Raw genomic sequence first — 13,404 nt, 5'->3', positions numbered from 1 at the left:
TGTCGTACTTGTAAAGGCACATGTTCTAGCAACGCAGGTAGAGTATCCCGTATGAAATCATGATAACGTGCTCCATTGATCGTAGGTGGAAGAACGAAACTAAAATGAGCTCTAACATGGAAATTAAGCGTTTCCGGACACATGTCCACATAACATCTTTTCTTTACTTGTATGTGAGAAATGTTTCCTGAAAATTTGGCCGTACCTTTTTGTAGCACCCTGTATATTATACTAGAGCTGATATGTGATTACATTTTCACGCAATTTTGGTCTCGTATATCCTGAGAAATCAGTACCCAGAACAACCACCTCGGGCCGTAATAACGGCCTTGATACGCCTGGGCATTGAGTCAAACAGAGCTTGGATGGCGTGTACAGGTACAGCTGCCCATGCAGCTTCAACACGATACCACAGTTAATCAAGAGCAGTGACTGCCTTATTGTGAGGAGCCAGTTGCTCGGCCACCATTGACCAGATGTTTTCAATTGGTGACAGATCTGGAGAATGTGCTGACCAGGGCAGCAGTCGAACATTTTCTGTATCCAGAAAGGCCCGTACAGGACCTGCAACATGCGGTCGTGCATTATCCTGTTGAAATGTAGGGTTTTGCAGTGATCGAATGAAGGGTAGAGCCACGGGTCGTAACACGTCTGAAATGTAACGTCCACCGTTCAAAGTGCCGTCAATGCGAACAAGAGGTGACCGAGACGTGTAACCAATGGCACCCCATACCATAACGCCGGGTGATACGCCAGTATGGCGATGACAAATACATGCTTACAACGTGCGTGCACCGCGATGTCGCCAAACACGGATACAACTATCATGATGCTGTAAGCAGAACCTGGATTCATCCGAAAAAATTACGTTTTGCCATTCGTGCACCCTGGTTCGTCGCTGAGTACACAATCGCAGGCGGTCCTGTCTGTAGCCTATCGCGATTGCGGTTTATCGTATCGGGACATTGCTGCTCGCGTTGGTCGAGATCCAATGACTGTTAGCAGAATATGGAATCGGTGGGTTCAGGAGTGCAATACGGATCGTCGTGCTGGATCCTAACGGCCTCGTATCATTAGCAGTCGAGATGACAGGCATCTTATCAGCATGGCTGTAATGGATCATGCAGCCACGTCTCGATCCCTGAGTCAACAGATGGGGACGTCTGCAAGACATCAACCATCTGCACGAACAGTTCGACGACGTTTGCAGCAGCATGGACTATAGCTCGGAGGCCATGGCTGCGGTTACCCTTGACGCAAGTCGGAAACGTGATGGTACGCATTTCTCCTCCTTACACGAGGCATCACAACAACGTTTCACCAGGCAACGCCGGTTAACAGCTGTTTGTGTATGAGGAATCGGTTGGAAACTTTCCTCACGTCAACACGCTGTAGGTGTCGCCACCGACGCCAACCTGGTGTGAATGCACTGAAAAGCTAATCATTTCCTTATCACAGCATCTTCTTCCTGTCGGTTAAATTTGGCGTCTGTAACACGTCATCTTCGTGTTGCAGCAATTTTAATGGCCAGTAGTGTATGACTGACCGTGCAAATCAGCAACAAACGTGAGAACCTCCTACAGTTACTATGGCGCCGTAAAGAAGCGCTTGGGTCTTTGTAGGAATAACTCTTTTTTCTTAAACTTCCACCCACAATACACGAAACTCGGCTCTCAATAAGCAGTGCACGGCACTAGCATGTCAAAAAAAGTCTGCTGAGCAGGAACATGCTTCAGGGTTAACCTCTCCTCCAACTAGGCCTATAATTGTGTTTTAAGCTCAGTCGGAATGATTCCGGAAGAGATCACCTAACCAATCGCTAGGAAGAAATTATATGGTGCAGTCAAATGAAAAGGGTCATTTCCACTTGCAGACTTAGTTAGTGGACAGAGCTATATACAATGGCTGTTGTCCCACCTTGGCAGGAGATGACGAATGTTCTGGAAGAAGAGCTCCTTGGGTTGAATACGGATACACTCTGTCACAGCTTGCTGCACTTCTTCGTCCGATCCATAGTATTGGCCTGGACGTGTACCTTAAGTGGCCCAAAAATTTGGAAATCACAGGGACTCAAGTTAGGGCTATACGCGGGCTGGTGTAGACAAAAGACCCTGTTCTGGTGCTGCAACATGAGGCCGGGCATCGTCGTGCAATAAGATGATACCCTTTTTGAGGTTACCACGGCGTTTATTCTTGATTGCTAGCCGCAGCCGATGGAGAACGTCGCAGTATTTGTTGGCGTTTATTGTTTCTCCTTTGGGGAGGACCCCCATTAGCAGAGGCCCCTGCTCGTCGAAGAACAGACACCATGATCGTAGCAGTTGATGTTGTGGAACGGATTTTCTTTGGTTTGGGCGATACTCTCACGTTTGGAATCCGGTAGAAACAGTGGGCAAATGGATTCATCTACGGAAATGATACTGGAAAGAAAACCATCGCCCTCGTTCTGATATCGCGTCAAATGGTTCATTGATATTCTCATTCTATTGTGTGCTAACCACTGCGCCATACTGCCAAAGGACACCAGTATTCGAGCACTCAAGGTGACCCGTCTATCAGTTTCAATGCAGCTGTCAACAGCAGTAACTGTCTCATGAGAAATACGATTCATCACCTGCCCTGGTCGCGCATCATCCGTCAGCGTCCCCTTACACCACAAAATGCCGACGCTACTTGCGCACTGTTTTGTCTGAAACACACTTCGCAACGTAACACACCCTGCATTCTTCCGTATGTGTCCACTGGACGGACATCTTCCGCACAAAGAAAGCGTATCACACCCCGCTGTTCTTCCTTGGCAACATCCATTACTGACAGCTCCACTGGAGTGCCACACGGCGCCACGTCTTACCTGGGTGAGAGAAAGGAACAGTGATAAGTAACCAACCTCTGCTAACGAGCTACACTACACCCATGCGCAACAGATGCAACATTTATAGTGGACGACACATAGGTGAATATGAACAGCATACAAGACTACCGTCTCCCTTCGGATATCTGCAACAGAACCTTTTCATTAGACTGAAACTTATAGTTAACTGACGCAAGGAAACGTAAGGGAATTCACCTTATGTAAAAATGAAACTGAAAAAAAAAGAAGAAAGCACTCTGATACAACATTAACTACAGAAATCAAATAATAAATCGCTTAGCAGTGTAATATAATGCGGAATAGCAATGTAGTCACCTTAGACAACACAGTTAACTCACGTTACCCCAAAAGTAGCCATTGATAACAGAAGAAACAGTCTCACTCAGAGAAACGTATCGGTACGTAACTACAGCATTCAGACACATACCTATAACATAAAATAATTTGAACAAGGTTCTCGGTACAATGCAGTGGGAACTTTAATTAAACAGAGAACTGTTAATTTAACTCTTTTACGGTTCTTCGAACCGACAACGTGAATTTCTTTCGGTGACCCTTTCCCTGCGAATTCCGTTTCCCATTCTCTGAGAATCCGTCCCTGACCCCAATTTGAATTAAAAACACTTCGAAGAGCTCTCCTATGAATCTTACTGTTGAATGTGTCTGTTTTAGAGTTTGATTAATGATTTGTGCTACTTTTAGGCTTAAAAACACCAAATAATTTGTATTTTGTAGATGTAGGTAAATTTTACAGCTTAAACATCTTTGGACACACTATTGATACCGGTATGCCATTTTCACCTTTACCATGTAGTGTGACTACACATTCGTGAACTTGGAGACAGGGAAGTATTGTATTATCTTTAACTGCTTTTATGTCGTCTCGTTGTTTCTGTAGAGCTGCACCATGGGAAGCAAGGAGAGGATGTGGTCGGTGGCCGATATCCTTGTTCTGTTACACAAACTGTACGCAATTAATAACTAAAAGAACTCCGTCTTCAAGCCACAAGTGGCCCATCGGGACCATTCGACCGCCGTGTCATCCTCAGCTGAGGATGCGGATAGGAGTGGCATGTAGTCAGCACACCGCTCTTCCGGTCTTTCTGGTGGTTTTCTTTGACCGGAGCCGCTACTGTTCGGTCGAGTAGCTCCTCAACTGGCATCACGAGGCTGAGTGCACCCCGAAAAATGGCGACAGCGCATTGCGGCTCGGATGGTCACCCATCCAAGTTCCGGCCACGCCCGACAGCGCTTAACGTCGGTGATCTGACGGGAACCCGTGTATCCACTCTGGAAAGGCCGTTGCCAGTTAAGAACTAGGTTCTTTATTAACAAACAAAGAGCTCCGGTACGAGCTCTCTTGTGTATAGTCCACGTAGCCTCAATGCTGATGAAGTAGAAATCCGCTGTGTTCGCTATAAAGTTACTGTGTGCCGCCTGTCTCTGAGATAGGGGCTAAGTCTGCGGCTCCGTCTTGGTGACCTGCCTGATCTCACACAGCGTACAGACTCGAACTACACTACTGGCCATTAAAATGGCTACACCACGAAGATGACGTGCCACAGACGTGAAATTTAACCGACAGGAAGAAGATGCTGTGATATGCAAATGATTAGCTTTTCAGAGCATTCACACAAGGTTGGCGCCGGTGGCGACACCTACAACGTGCTGACATGAGAAAAGTTTCCAACCGATTTCTCATACAAAAACAGTAGTTGACCGGCGTTGCCTGGTGAAACGTTGTTGTGAAGCCTCGTGTAAGGAGGAAAAATGCGTACCATCACGTTTCCGACTTTGATGAAGGTCGGATTGTAGCCTGTCGCGATTGCGGTTTATCGTATCGCGACATTGCTGCTCGCGTTGGTCGAGGCTTCCAATTGGTTTCCATCGCCGGCCGGGGTGGCCGAGCGGTTCTAGGCGCTACAGTCTGGGACCGCGCGACCGCTACGGTCGCAGGTCAGAATCCTGCCTAGGGCATGGATGTGTGTGGTGTCCTTAGGTTAGTTATGTTTAAGTAGTTCTACGTTCTAGGGGACTGATGACCTCAGCTGTTAAGTCCCATAGTGCTCAGAGCCATTTGAACCAATTTGCTGTCGGATCCAATATTGATTCTTACAGAGCAGAATTTCGGTCTCTAGAAATGTCATAATACGCTAGGACAGAACATGTTACAAAATTCTATTACAGACCAACGTCAGAGATAGAGGCCTACAGTCATGTCGTAATACGCTAATACAGAACATGTTACCAAATTCTATTACAGACCAAAGTCAGAGATAGAGGCCTATAGTTTTCTGTGTCTGTTCGACGACCCTTACTGAAAACGGGAGTTATCCGTGCTTTTGTCCATGCATAGGGAACACTTCCATCCTCTAAAAGCCCACAGCTGCCAGAAGAAAGACAAGTATTTTCGCAGTATCGTGCAGGTATCCCGTCAGCTGCAGTAGGCTTCCCTCTCTTGAGCTATTTCAGTTGCTTTTCTATCCCGTGGTCAGGTATTACACTATCGGCCATTCCGTTGTTAGTGCAAAGATTTAAGGAGGGTACTGCAGTGTGACCTTCTTCTGTGAATCTGTCTTGGAAAGACAAGTGGTACTACAAAATAGAACACTATTTGTATTATAACCTATTCATAACATTTTATCAGCGCGTATTCTGTTTTCTTCTAACTTTATAATGTAGGAAATATTTCCTACTACACACAAGAAATATACATTGCCAAAGGCGTGTACCCAAGTCTACAACTGATAATGCAGGAATAGGTTTTTCAACTTTTATGGGACTCTATGGAGAGTTAAATGACCTGGTAACACACAGCTTGAGTATACACCTGTACATTGCCGTCAGCAACACCTAACTTAACGTGAATGCTTGTGAGCAGTGTCCGTCTCTCCCGCAGTCGGCGCCCACGACGCCGCCGCCCAGCTTCCTGCCGACGCGGCACGGCTTCCGGCGGCCGTCCACGCACCCTGTCACCGGCTCCCCAGGCTACCTGCCGCCTCGGGGGCCGCCGCTGCCGCTCGCCGACCACGGAGGCGCAGACGTCGACTCCCGTCTCAGCTGGCTCAAGCGCAACCGCTCCTCCCTCTACAACAGGTACACCGCCTCTCTGCAGCGCCTACAGTACAGTGTGTGTTCCCTGTACGTCACACTGATTTATTCGTGTTTTGAATGGCTGAAAGGCAACGGCTGCTACCTCACCTTCCTGGTATACCAATTTTGGACTATCACAAAAAGTAGAGGGTGTTTCATTAGCTGCTAATTATGACGAAATCTACGTTGTTTTTGAGAACTTCTAACACGCTCGAGTAGCTGTGAGTCGGCAATTTCTGTTAATCAGTACAACGAAAAACCAGTCCAAAGTTGCAAATTTTACTTTTTTTATTCAGTCGACGACTGGTTTCGGGCCGAGACCTATTTTCAGATCATGATAATACAGTAAAAAATCGTATTTTCCAAGATGTGAAAACCATGTCAAACTGTGCAACGTACAGTTATTGCGCATACAATAGCTGTTCATTGCACATTTTTGACATGGCCGGGAGGGATTAGCCGAGTGGTCTAGGGCGCTGCAGTCATGGACTGTGCGGCTGGTCCCGGCGGAGGTTCGAGTCCTCCCTCGGGCATGGATGTGTCTGTTTGTCCTTAGGATAATTTAGGTCAAGTAGTGTGTAAGCTTAGGGACTGACGACCTTAGCTGTTAAGTCCCATAAGATTTCACACACATTTGAACATTTTGAACATTTTTTTGACATGGTTTTCACATCTTCGGAAACACAATTTTCGACTATGTTACGATGATTTGAAAATGGGTATCGGTCCGAAACTACTCATCGAGTGAAAAACAATAACATTTGTAACTTTGGACTGGTTTTTCGTTGTACTAAACTGTTTTTCTTTAGGCAGGATTTAACCTTATGAGTCTATTAAAAAAATTACACGGGTTTTCCAAAGGTTTGTCATTTAGTTGTCCATAAAAGCTTGTTATGTTCCTCTTCAAACTTCTTCAGTTCTCGACGTTTCGATTCCTCTGTTGGAATCATCTTCAGGAACCCATTGGTGTCTCTGTATGGTTGAACATTGCCAAAAGGCAATGTCACGCGCACTTACAGAAGGCTACTTTTTCGCGCTCTTTCGGAGAGTAGTTGCTGGTTAAAAATCTATAAGTTGCTGTTGGTATGCCGTCGTCATTGCGTAAATACTGAAAGCGGATACTGAAAGAGATGTGGAATCACAAATATTATTGTTTCTTCATTATGAATAAGTCTGCCCACTCGTACTTGACAGATTCTTTGCTTGGATAAAATCGTACATCCGACCCGGGTTTCAGAATGGAAATACCATTTTCAGGCGCCTAAAAAAACCTAAGAGGGATTTCTCATAAAATTATCGGACACTAAATAGGCGTTCTAGCTGATAAACTTGCTATATTTTCTACATGACTGGTACGACTTTCTCCCACGCAATTAAGGTATAACCTGATTTTCACATTTGTATGTGCTCTTTTGAGGTATAATTAATTTTATGAAGAATCTCTGTCAGTTTTTTCTTTTCTTTCTTTTTTTTGGGCCTGAAGGTGGGCTTGCAACCTGAAACCCGGTTGATGTGCACGCTTTCATGCAAAAAAAGAATTTGTCATCTACAACTGGAGATTATTTATTCAGCAGGAATTGTTCGTGGTATGTTCCTCTCTCGCCGTGGCTGCACGTTTATTTGCGTGGTAGCCTCGAAGGCAGAAGCCTGTAGTCGTCATCCCTATTACAGTTGTACGGGAGAGTGAATTTTGCAGACTTTCGCCTTTAGGTGGCCCTGTAATAGAAGTTTAACATATTTTGATATTCCATTTCTAATTTTGACGTTCACTTATGTGCTGCTGAAACTGTAAACAAATAATGTTCCTCCGAAAGTGAAAACATGTTCCAAGGTACAACGTTGTTACACACCTAGGAACAAATTAATTTTAAAGTGCTGCAAGCAAGAAAAGTCTTGTCAGTATTGTATTTAATCACGTATCCGTTACATTATTACATTACTGCACACCAATAATCAGTAAGCGAAATCAAATTAAGATGAACTATCATCAAACACCAGCTGAAGTTAAATACATTTTGAAATAGAAACTCTTAGAATCTAAAACCATTTCCCTTTTTCGAGACAGCGAAAATTATTATGGCATTAAAGAAACTCAGTTCATCTTCAAGTACTACATCTCCCATGGTGAAAGAACTGGTTTTTCGAGGTATCAGATGGTGCACGACCGACGAAGTATGGCTTAACTCTCGATATGTAAATAGTTTCAAAAATATACAGCATTTTACTCACCAAAAAGTTCTGTACCTGCAAATAGCTTTAATAGAGTATGCAACACATAAATGTGTGGAATGCAGATTATGTACAAATGTTGCATAAAACGGAATCTCACGTCCAGCAACAACGAAAACTACTGGTGTGCATTCATCTATGTGAGTCTAAGATCAGTCACTAGATTGAAGTACCGACCATATAAAATCATGTATATTAAGATACACTATCTTCTTGGCACAACACTTTCTCTTCCTTATTGTTGGATTTCAACTACTTCCCAGACATACAGATGAATACGATAAAGATGGAAGAAAAGTAAATGAAATCTTTGTTATCCTCCATATAGTCTCGATGCCTACCTATACCATTTCCACAGTTTTGGAGACCTGAAGAGAGACATTCGTGGTCATCGATTTGCTTCGGACGACGGGATGCATGCCTGAGTACAGTCATGGTTCCGTAGGCAACAGCAAACATTTTTCCGTGAAGACAGTGACCGTCTTGTCTGACAGTGGGATCAATACATCAGTACACTCTAAGAAAAAGAATCAAGGAACTATCAAGGGATTATCCGAAGTGGACGGAAACCTGTAGATGTGGTATACATGCACAGACATACGAATGATTACAGTTTTAGAAAAATTGGATGATTTATTCAAGCGAAAGAGGTTGGCAAATTTAGAAAGTCAGTAACGCTTTGCTCCACCTCTGGTCCGTATGCCGCCAGTTATTCGTCTTGGCACTAGTTGATAAAGTTGCTCAATCTCCTCCTGAGGGATATCGTGCTGAATTCTGTACAATTGAGGCGTTACTTCGTCAAAATCCCGACTTGGATGGAGTGCACTGACCATAAGGCGCCAAACGTTTTCGATTGTGGCGAGATCCGACAACCTTGCTGGCCTAGGTAGGATGTGGTAAGCACAAATACAAGCAGTATAAACTCACACCGTGTGCGGCCCGGCTGTATATTGAAAGTATCATAGATAAAATTGTTCCAAAATAATTATTCAACAAACCTGCATCTGACTGCATCTCCGAACTTGTTTCGTGCACTCCTCCATTTTGCCAGTAATGAAACATGTATTTGACTCAGCAATCAAGATTAAGAGAATAATGCCGTTTGTGCAATGGCATTAAGATGGTACTGAAAAATTAACTTTTGGCCCTGATATTTACTTAATGAAATTATATTTTGGCTTGAATAATGCCAGTTGTCCAATGACATAAAATTAGTTAATTGCAATAACTTTGCTCTGATAACTTTAGTCATACCAAAATCGATTTCAAACCATGAACTGCACATATATATTGCATAGAGACCTCATTTTCCTTACGTTCTTTCATTGGTGGGTAACTTTACTTTACTACTCATTTTCATATTCAACACAAGCAAAGGATGTGTACTATGATTCAGGCTGTTAGATTTAAACACGATGTTGATCTCAATATATATTGTTAAAAATTTAAGTCATATACCAAAACTACCATTTCCAACATTTTTATAGCACGAATCACTCTACAAAAAATTTTACAAAACGCTTACTGCATCAAACCTTGGACATACAAATCCTAACTCTGAACATTATCTAACAAAACCCATTTTGAAATCATTATATAGCTTCTCCTATAAACGAGCTAAAGTTTGCTCAGTGTGCAAACAAAACAAATGCGTAGCGCGAGTTCCACCTTAAAGCCGTCACCACGCGTCTGCTTCCTGCGGGCACCTAGCTGCGACTCCCCAGTTTTTTACTGCGCGCGCCCGGCTCTCTTAACCATCAAAGATCCTCCTACTCAAAGATATTATACTCATTCCATCTTGCGGTTGGCAAGTATCGACTTTATTTTCTGGTTCTACCCTGATCAGACCTTAGCATATACCTTTCAATCTTACTGAAATATAAGCTGAGGAGGGCTTGCCATGAAGGGCAAAAAAACGGGGCGCAGAATATCGTCCACGTACCGCCGCGCATCAAGGGTGGCGCGGATGAAAACTGTGGGGGTCCTACTATGAAGAGGACTGGCACCCCGATACATCACTCCTAGTTGTCGAGCCGTATGGTAGGTGATACTGAGGTTGGTATCCCACTACCGCTGTCTAGGACATCTTCAGATACATCTTTGGCTTCGAATGTCATTGACAGCAGAATTGTCTTCAGTGACGCTTCGAAATGAGCCTCGACGACCAGCGAAAACTGGCAGGAGCCTCCAACCATCTCGAGAATTGACGGTCCAGTGCACCAGTGGGACAGAACACGGAACGATATCCCTCAGGAGAACACCCAAAACTGTCAAACAATGCCAAGCGAAATGACTGCTTGCATAAGGGCCAGAGGTGGTCCAACGCGTTATTAACTAGCTCGGCTTGTGAAGGACTTTCTCTTGAACTAATCGTCCAATTTTTCTGAAATTGTAATGATTTGTTTGCCTGTACTTGTGCATCACATCTACCGATTTCTCTCCCATTCGGATGAATCGTGGGGCGCTTCTCTTTCTTTTTTGGCTCAGATCGTATATTAACAGATATGACGATTGTTTATTTTTGAAATAATAAACAGAGTACTTACTTTTTTGCCATCTGTCTAGTTTTCATTTGATTGCCCCTTACATATATCCCACAGGCATGGAAATACTGCTGTTTGGTAGCGTTCGGTGAGGGTGTTCGCGGTGACTTACTTTCTGTATCTACATCTACCACAGTATACAGGGTGATCTACTGGTCGTGACCGGGCCAAATATCTCACGTCAAACGAAAAAACTACAAAGAACGAACTTGTCTAGCTTGAAGGGGGAAACCAGATGACGCTATGGTTGGCCGTTTTGAACGGCCTGTACAGTTATGCCACTGGGCAAAAGAGAAATTACGGGACGATGACAGATTTTTTGCACGCGTTGTATTTAGCGACGAAGCGTCATTCACCAACAGCGGTAACGTAAACCAGCATAATATGCACTATTGGGCAACGGAAAATCCACGATGGCTGCTACAAGTGGAACATCAGCGACCTCGGGGGGGGGGGGGGGGGGGGTTAATGTATTGTGCGGCATTATGGGAGGAAGGATAATTGGCCCCCATTTTATCGATGGCAATCTAAATGGTACAATGTATGCTGGTTTCCTACGTAATGTTCTACCGATGTTACTACAAGATGTTTCACTGCATGACAGAATGGCGATGTACTTCCAACATGATGGATGTCCGGCACATAGCTCGCGTGCGGTTGAAGAGGTATTGAACAGCATATTTCATGACAGGTGGATTGGTCTGACGTTCCCGGATGTCTTTCTGTGGGGAAAGCTAAAGGACATTTGCTATGGTGATTCACCGACAACGCCTGAAAACATGCGTCAGCGCATTGTCAGTGCATGTGCGAACATTACGGAAGGCGAACGACTCGCTGTTGAGAGGAATGTCTTTACACGTATTGCCAAATGCATTGAGGTTGACGGACGTCATTTTGAGCATTTATTGCATTAATTTGGTATTTACAGGTAATCACGCTGTAACAGCATGCGTTCCCAGAAATGATAAGTTCACAAAGGTACATGTATCACATTGGAATAACCGAAATAAAATGTTCTAACGCACCTACGTTCTGTATTTTAATTTAAAAAACTTACCTGTTACCAACTGTTCGTCTAAAATTGTGAGCCATATGTTTCTGACTATTACAGCGCCATCTATCGCAAAGCTCAAAAAGTGGTCCAACTAAAACATTCATATTTCTTTTCGTACTAATATGTAATAAAAATGGGGGTTCCTATTTAAAAAAGCGTAGTTGATATCCGTTTGACCTATGGTAGCGCCATCTAGCGGGCCAACCATAGCGCCATCTGGTTTCTCCCTTCAAGCTAGACGAGTTTCGTTCTTTATAGTTTTTTCGTTTGATGCTTATTTCGTGAGATATTTGGCCCGGTCACTATCAATGGACCACCCTGTATATTGATCACATTCCGTAGGTTTTCTTGTCCTCTAACAAATAGCGAAGCTGAATGCATCCGTCCCTCTGATAGGCAGGTTTTTCCAGTAGCTGGTTTCCTGCTGCAGGTACCCTCCGCGGAGGCCGAAGCCTCACGTCATCTCCTCCGACTCGATCCGCCGCGGCGCCACTACGAGGCAGCCGCAGGCGCCGTCGCCACCGACGCTGCCGACGCCTCCGGACGCCGCCACGCCCAGCCCGGACGGCCTGAGCGTCGGCGCCGCGTCGGGCCCTCACCGGCGCGTCAACTACAGCTACCACCCCATCATAGACTACATCCGCCAGCAGCAACTCGCCGAGCAGCCGGCGACGGCGCTGCAGTCGCGCTCCGGACAGGGCTGGACGCCCATCGAAGGAGCCGCCGCGTAGGAACAAGTGATTTCGACGTCCAGTGAAGACATGTGGTCGTGTTCTCGTGCCATTCTAGACGGCCAGGGGCCCTCCACCACGTAGCTGACGCTGCAGTGTTGGTATCCGGTGCATGACTCATTTTGGAACATCCTTCACAAAGCCAAATCAAGGATGTAACAAAGCGTTTTTGAACCTGGCTGAAAAGTGACTCTATATATCTACTGCTGTGAGGATACAAGAGGTAGTGAAAACAGAGACAATTGTTTTCTCCTCTACTTGAACAAAATGGAGCCATTACCGGTTTATAACCACCAAGGTTCTTTATCAGACGGTGTTGACAGACGCGTTTCCTGCCTCTATGGTTAAACACTCTAGAGCTGAGGCGCCTTATAGCAAGGAAAGACATGGGAATATAACGTCTCATCTCACTTTATAATGAATCAGTGTTCGTGGACGTTACTGATATGGCGTTTTGGGCATTAAGAAAGAAAGTATGCACGTAGTAGATAAACCGAAAACTCTCAGCGACTTTTTTCTTTTTACCAGTTACGATACCTGTTGGTTTGCTCATGAATTATTCCGTGAAGAAGTTGGAGAAGAGACATTGTAGGGTTCTACGCCGTTGGTGGTACCATAATTTTCACTTTATCTGTTTCTTCTAATGTTAAGAACATGATGGACTTTTTGCTCCGAAGTAGAGTGTGTACTGTTTTGGAACTTGCTGGAAGATTTAAACGGGGACTCTTAATCAGAGATATTATCTTTCATGGATAACGAACGCTCTTACAGACTGCTTCACCTCTGGATGTACGTATTTTCTATTTTCCAATTCTAGATCTACATCTATACTCTGGAAGCTGCTTCATGGTAAGTGGCGGAGGGTGCGTTGTGAATCACTGT

The 13,404-nt window shown here is 44.6% G+C and overlaps 1 protein-coding gene across 1 annotated transcript in view; it reads left to right on the top strand.

Annotated features, from left to right (window-relative positions):
- Positions 1-12,522, top strand: part of LOC126419629 (uncharacterized) — a 182,520-nt gene extending 169,998 nt beyond the window's left edge. Inside the window, exons 12-13 of the mRNA XM_050086817.1 lie at positions 5,772-5,968; positions 12,222-12,522. Of these exons, the coding sequence (XP_049942774.1) occupies positions 5,772-5,968; positions 12,222-12,522 (498 nt within the window). The remainder of the gene's footprint in view (positions 1-5,771; positions 5,969-12,221) is intronic.
- The last annotated feature ends 882 nt before the right edge of the window (positions 12,523-13,404 follow it).

This window comes from Schistocerca serialis, chromosome 9 (genome assembly GCF_023864345.2).
Source record: "Schistocerca serialis cubense isolate TAMUIC-IGC-003099 chromosome 9, iqSchSeri2.2, whole genome shotgun sequence".
Taxonomy (NCBI): domain Eukaryota; kingdom Metazoa; phylum Arthropoda; class Insecta; order Orthoptera; family Acrididae; genus Schistocerca; species Schistocerca serialis.
This window is presented reverse-complemented; position numbering and strand designations above follow the sequence as displayed.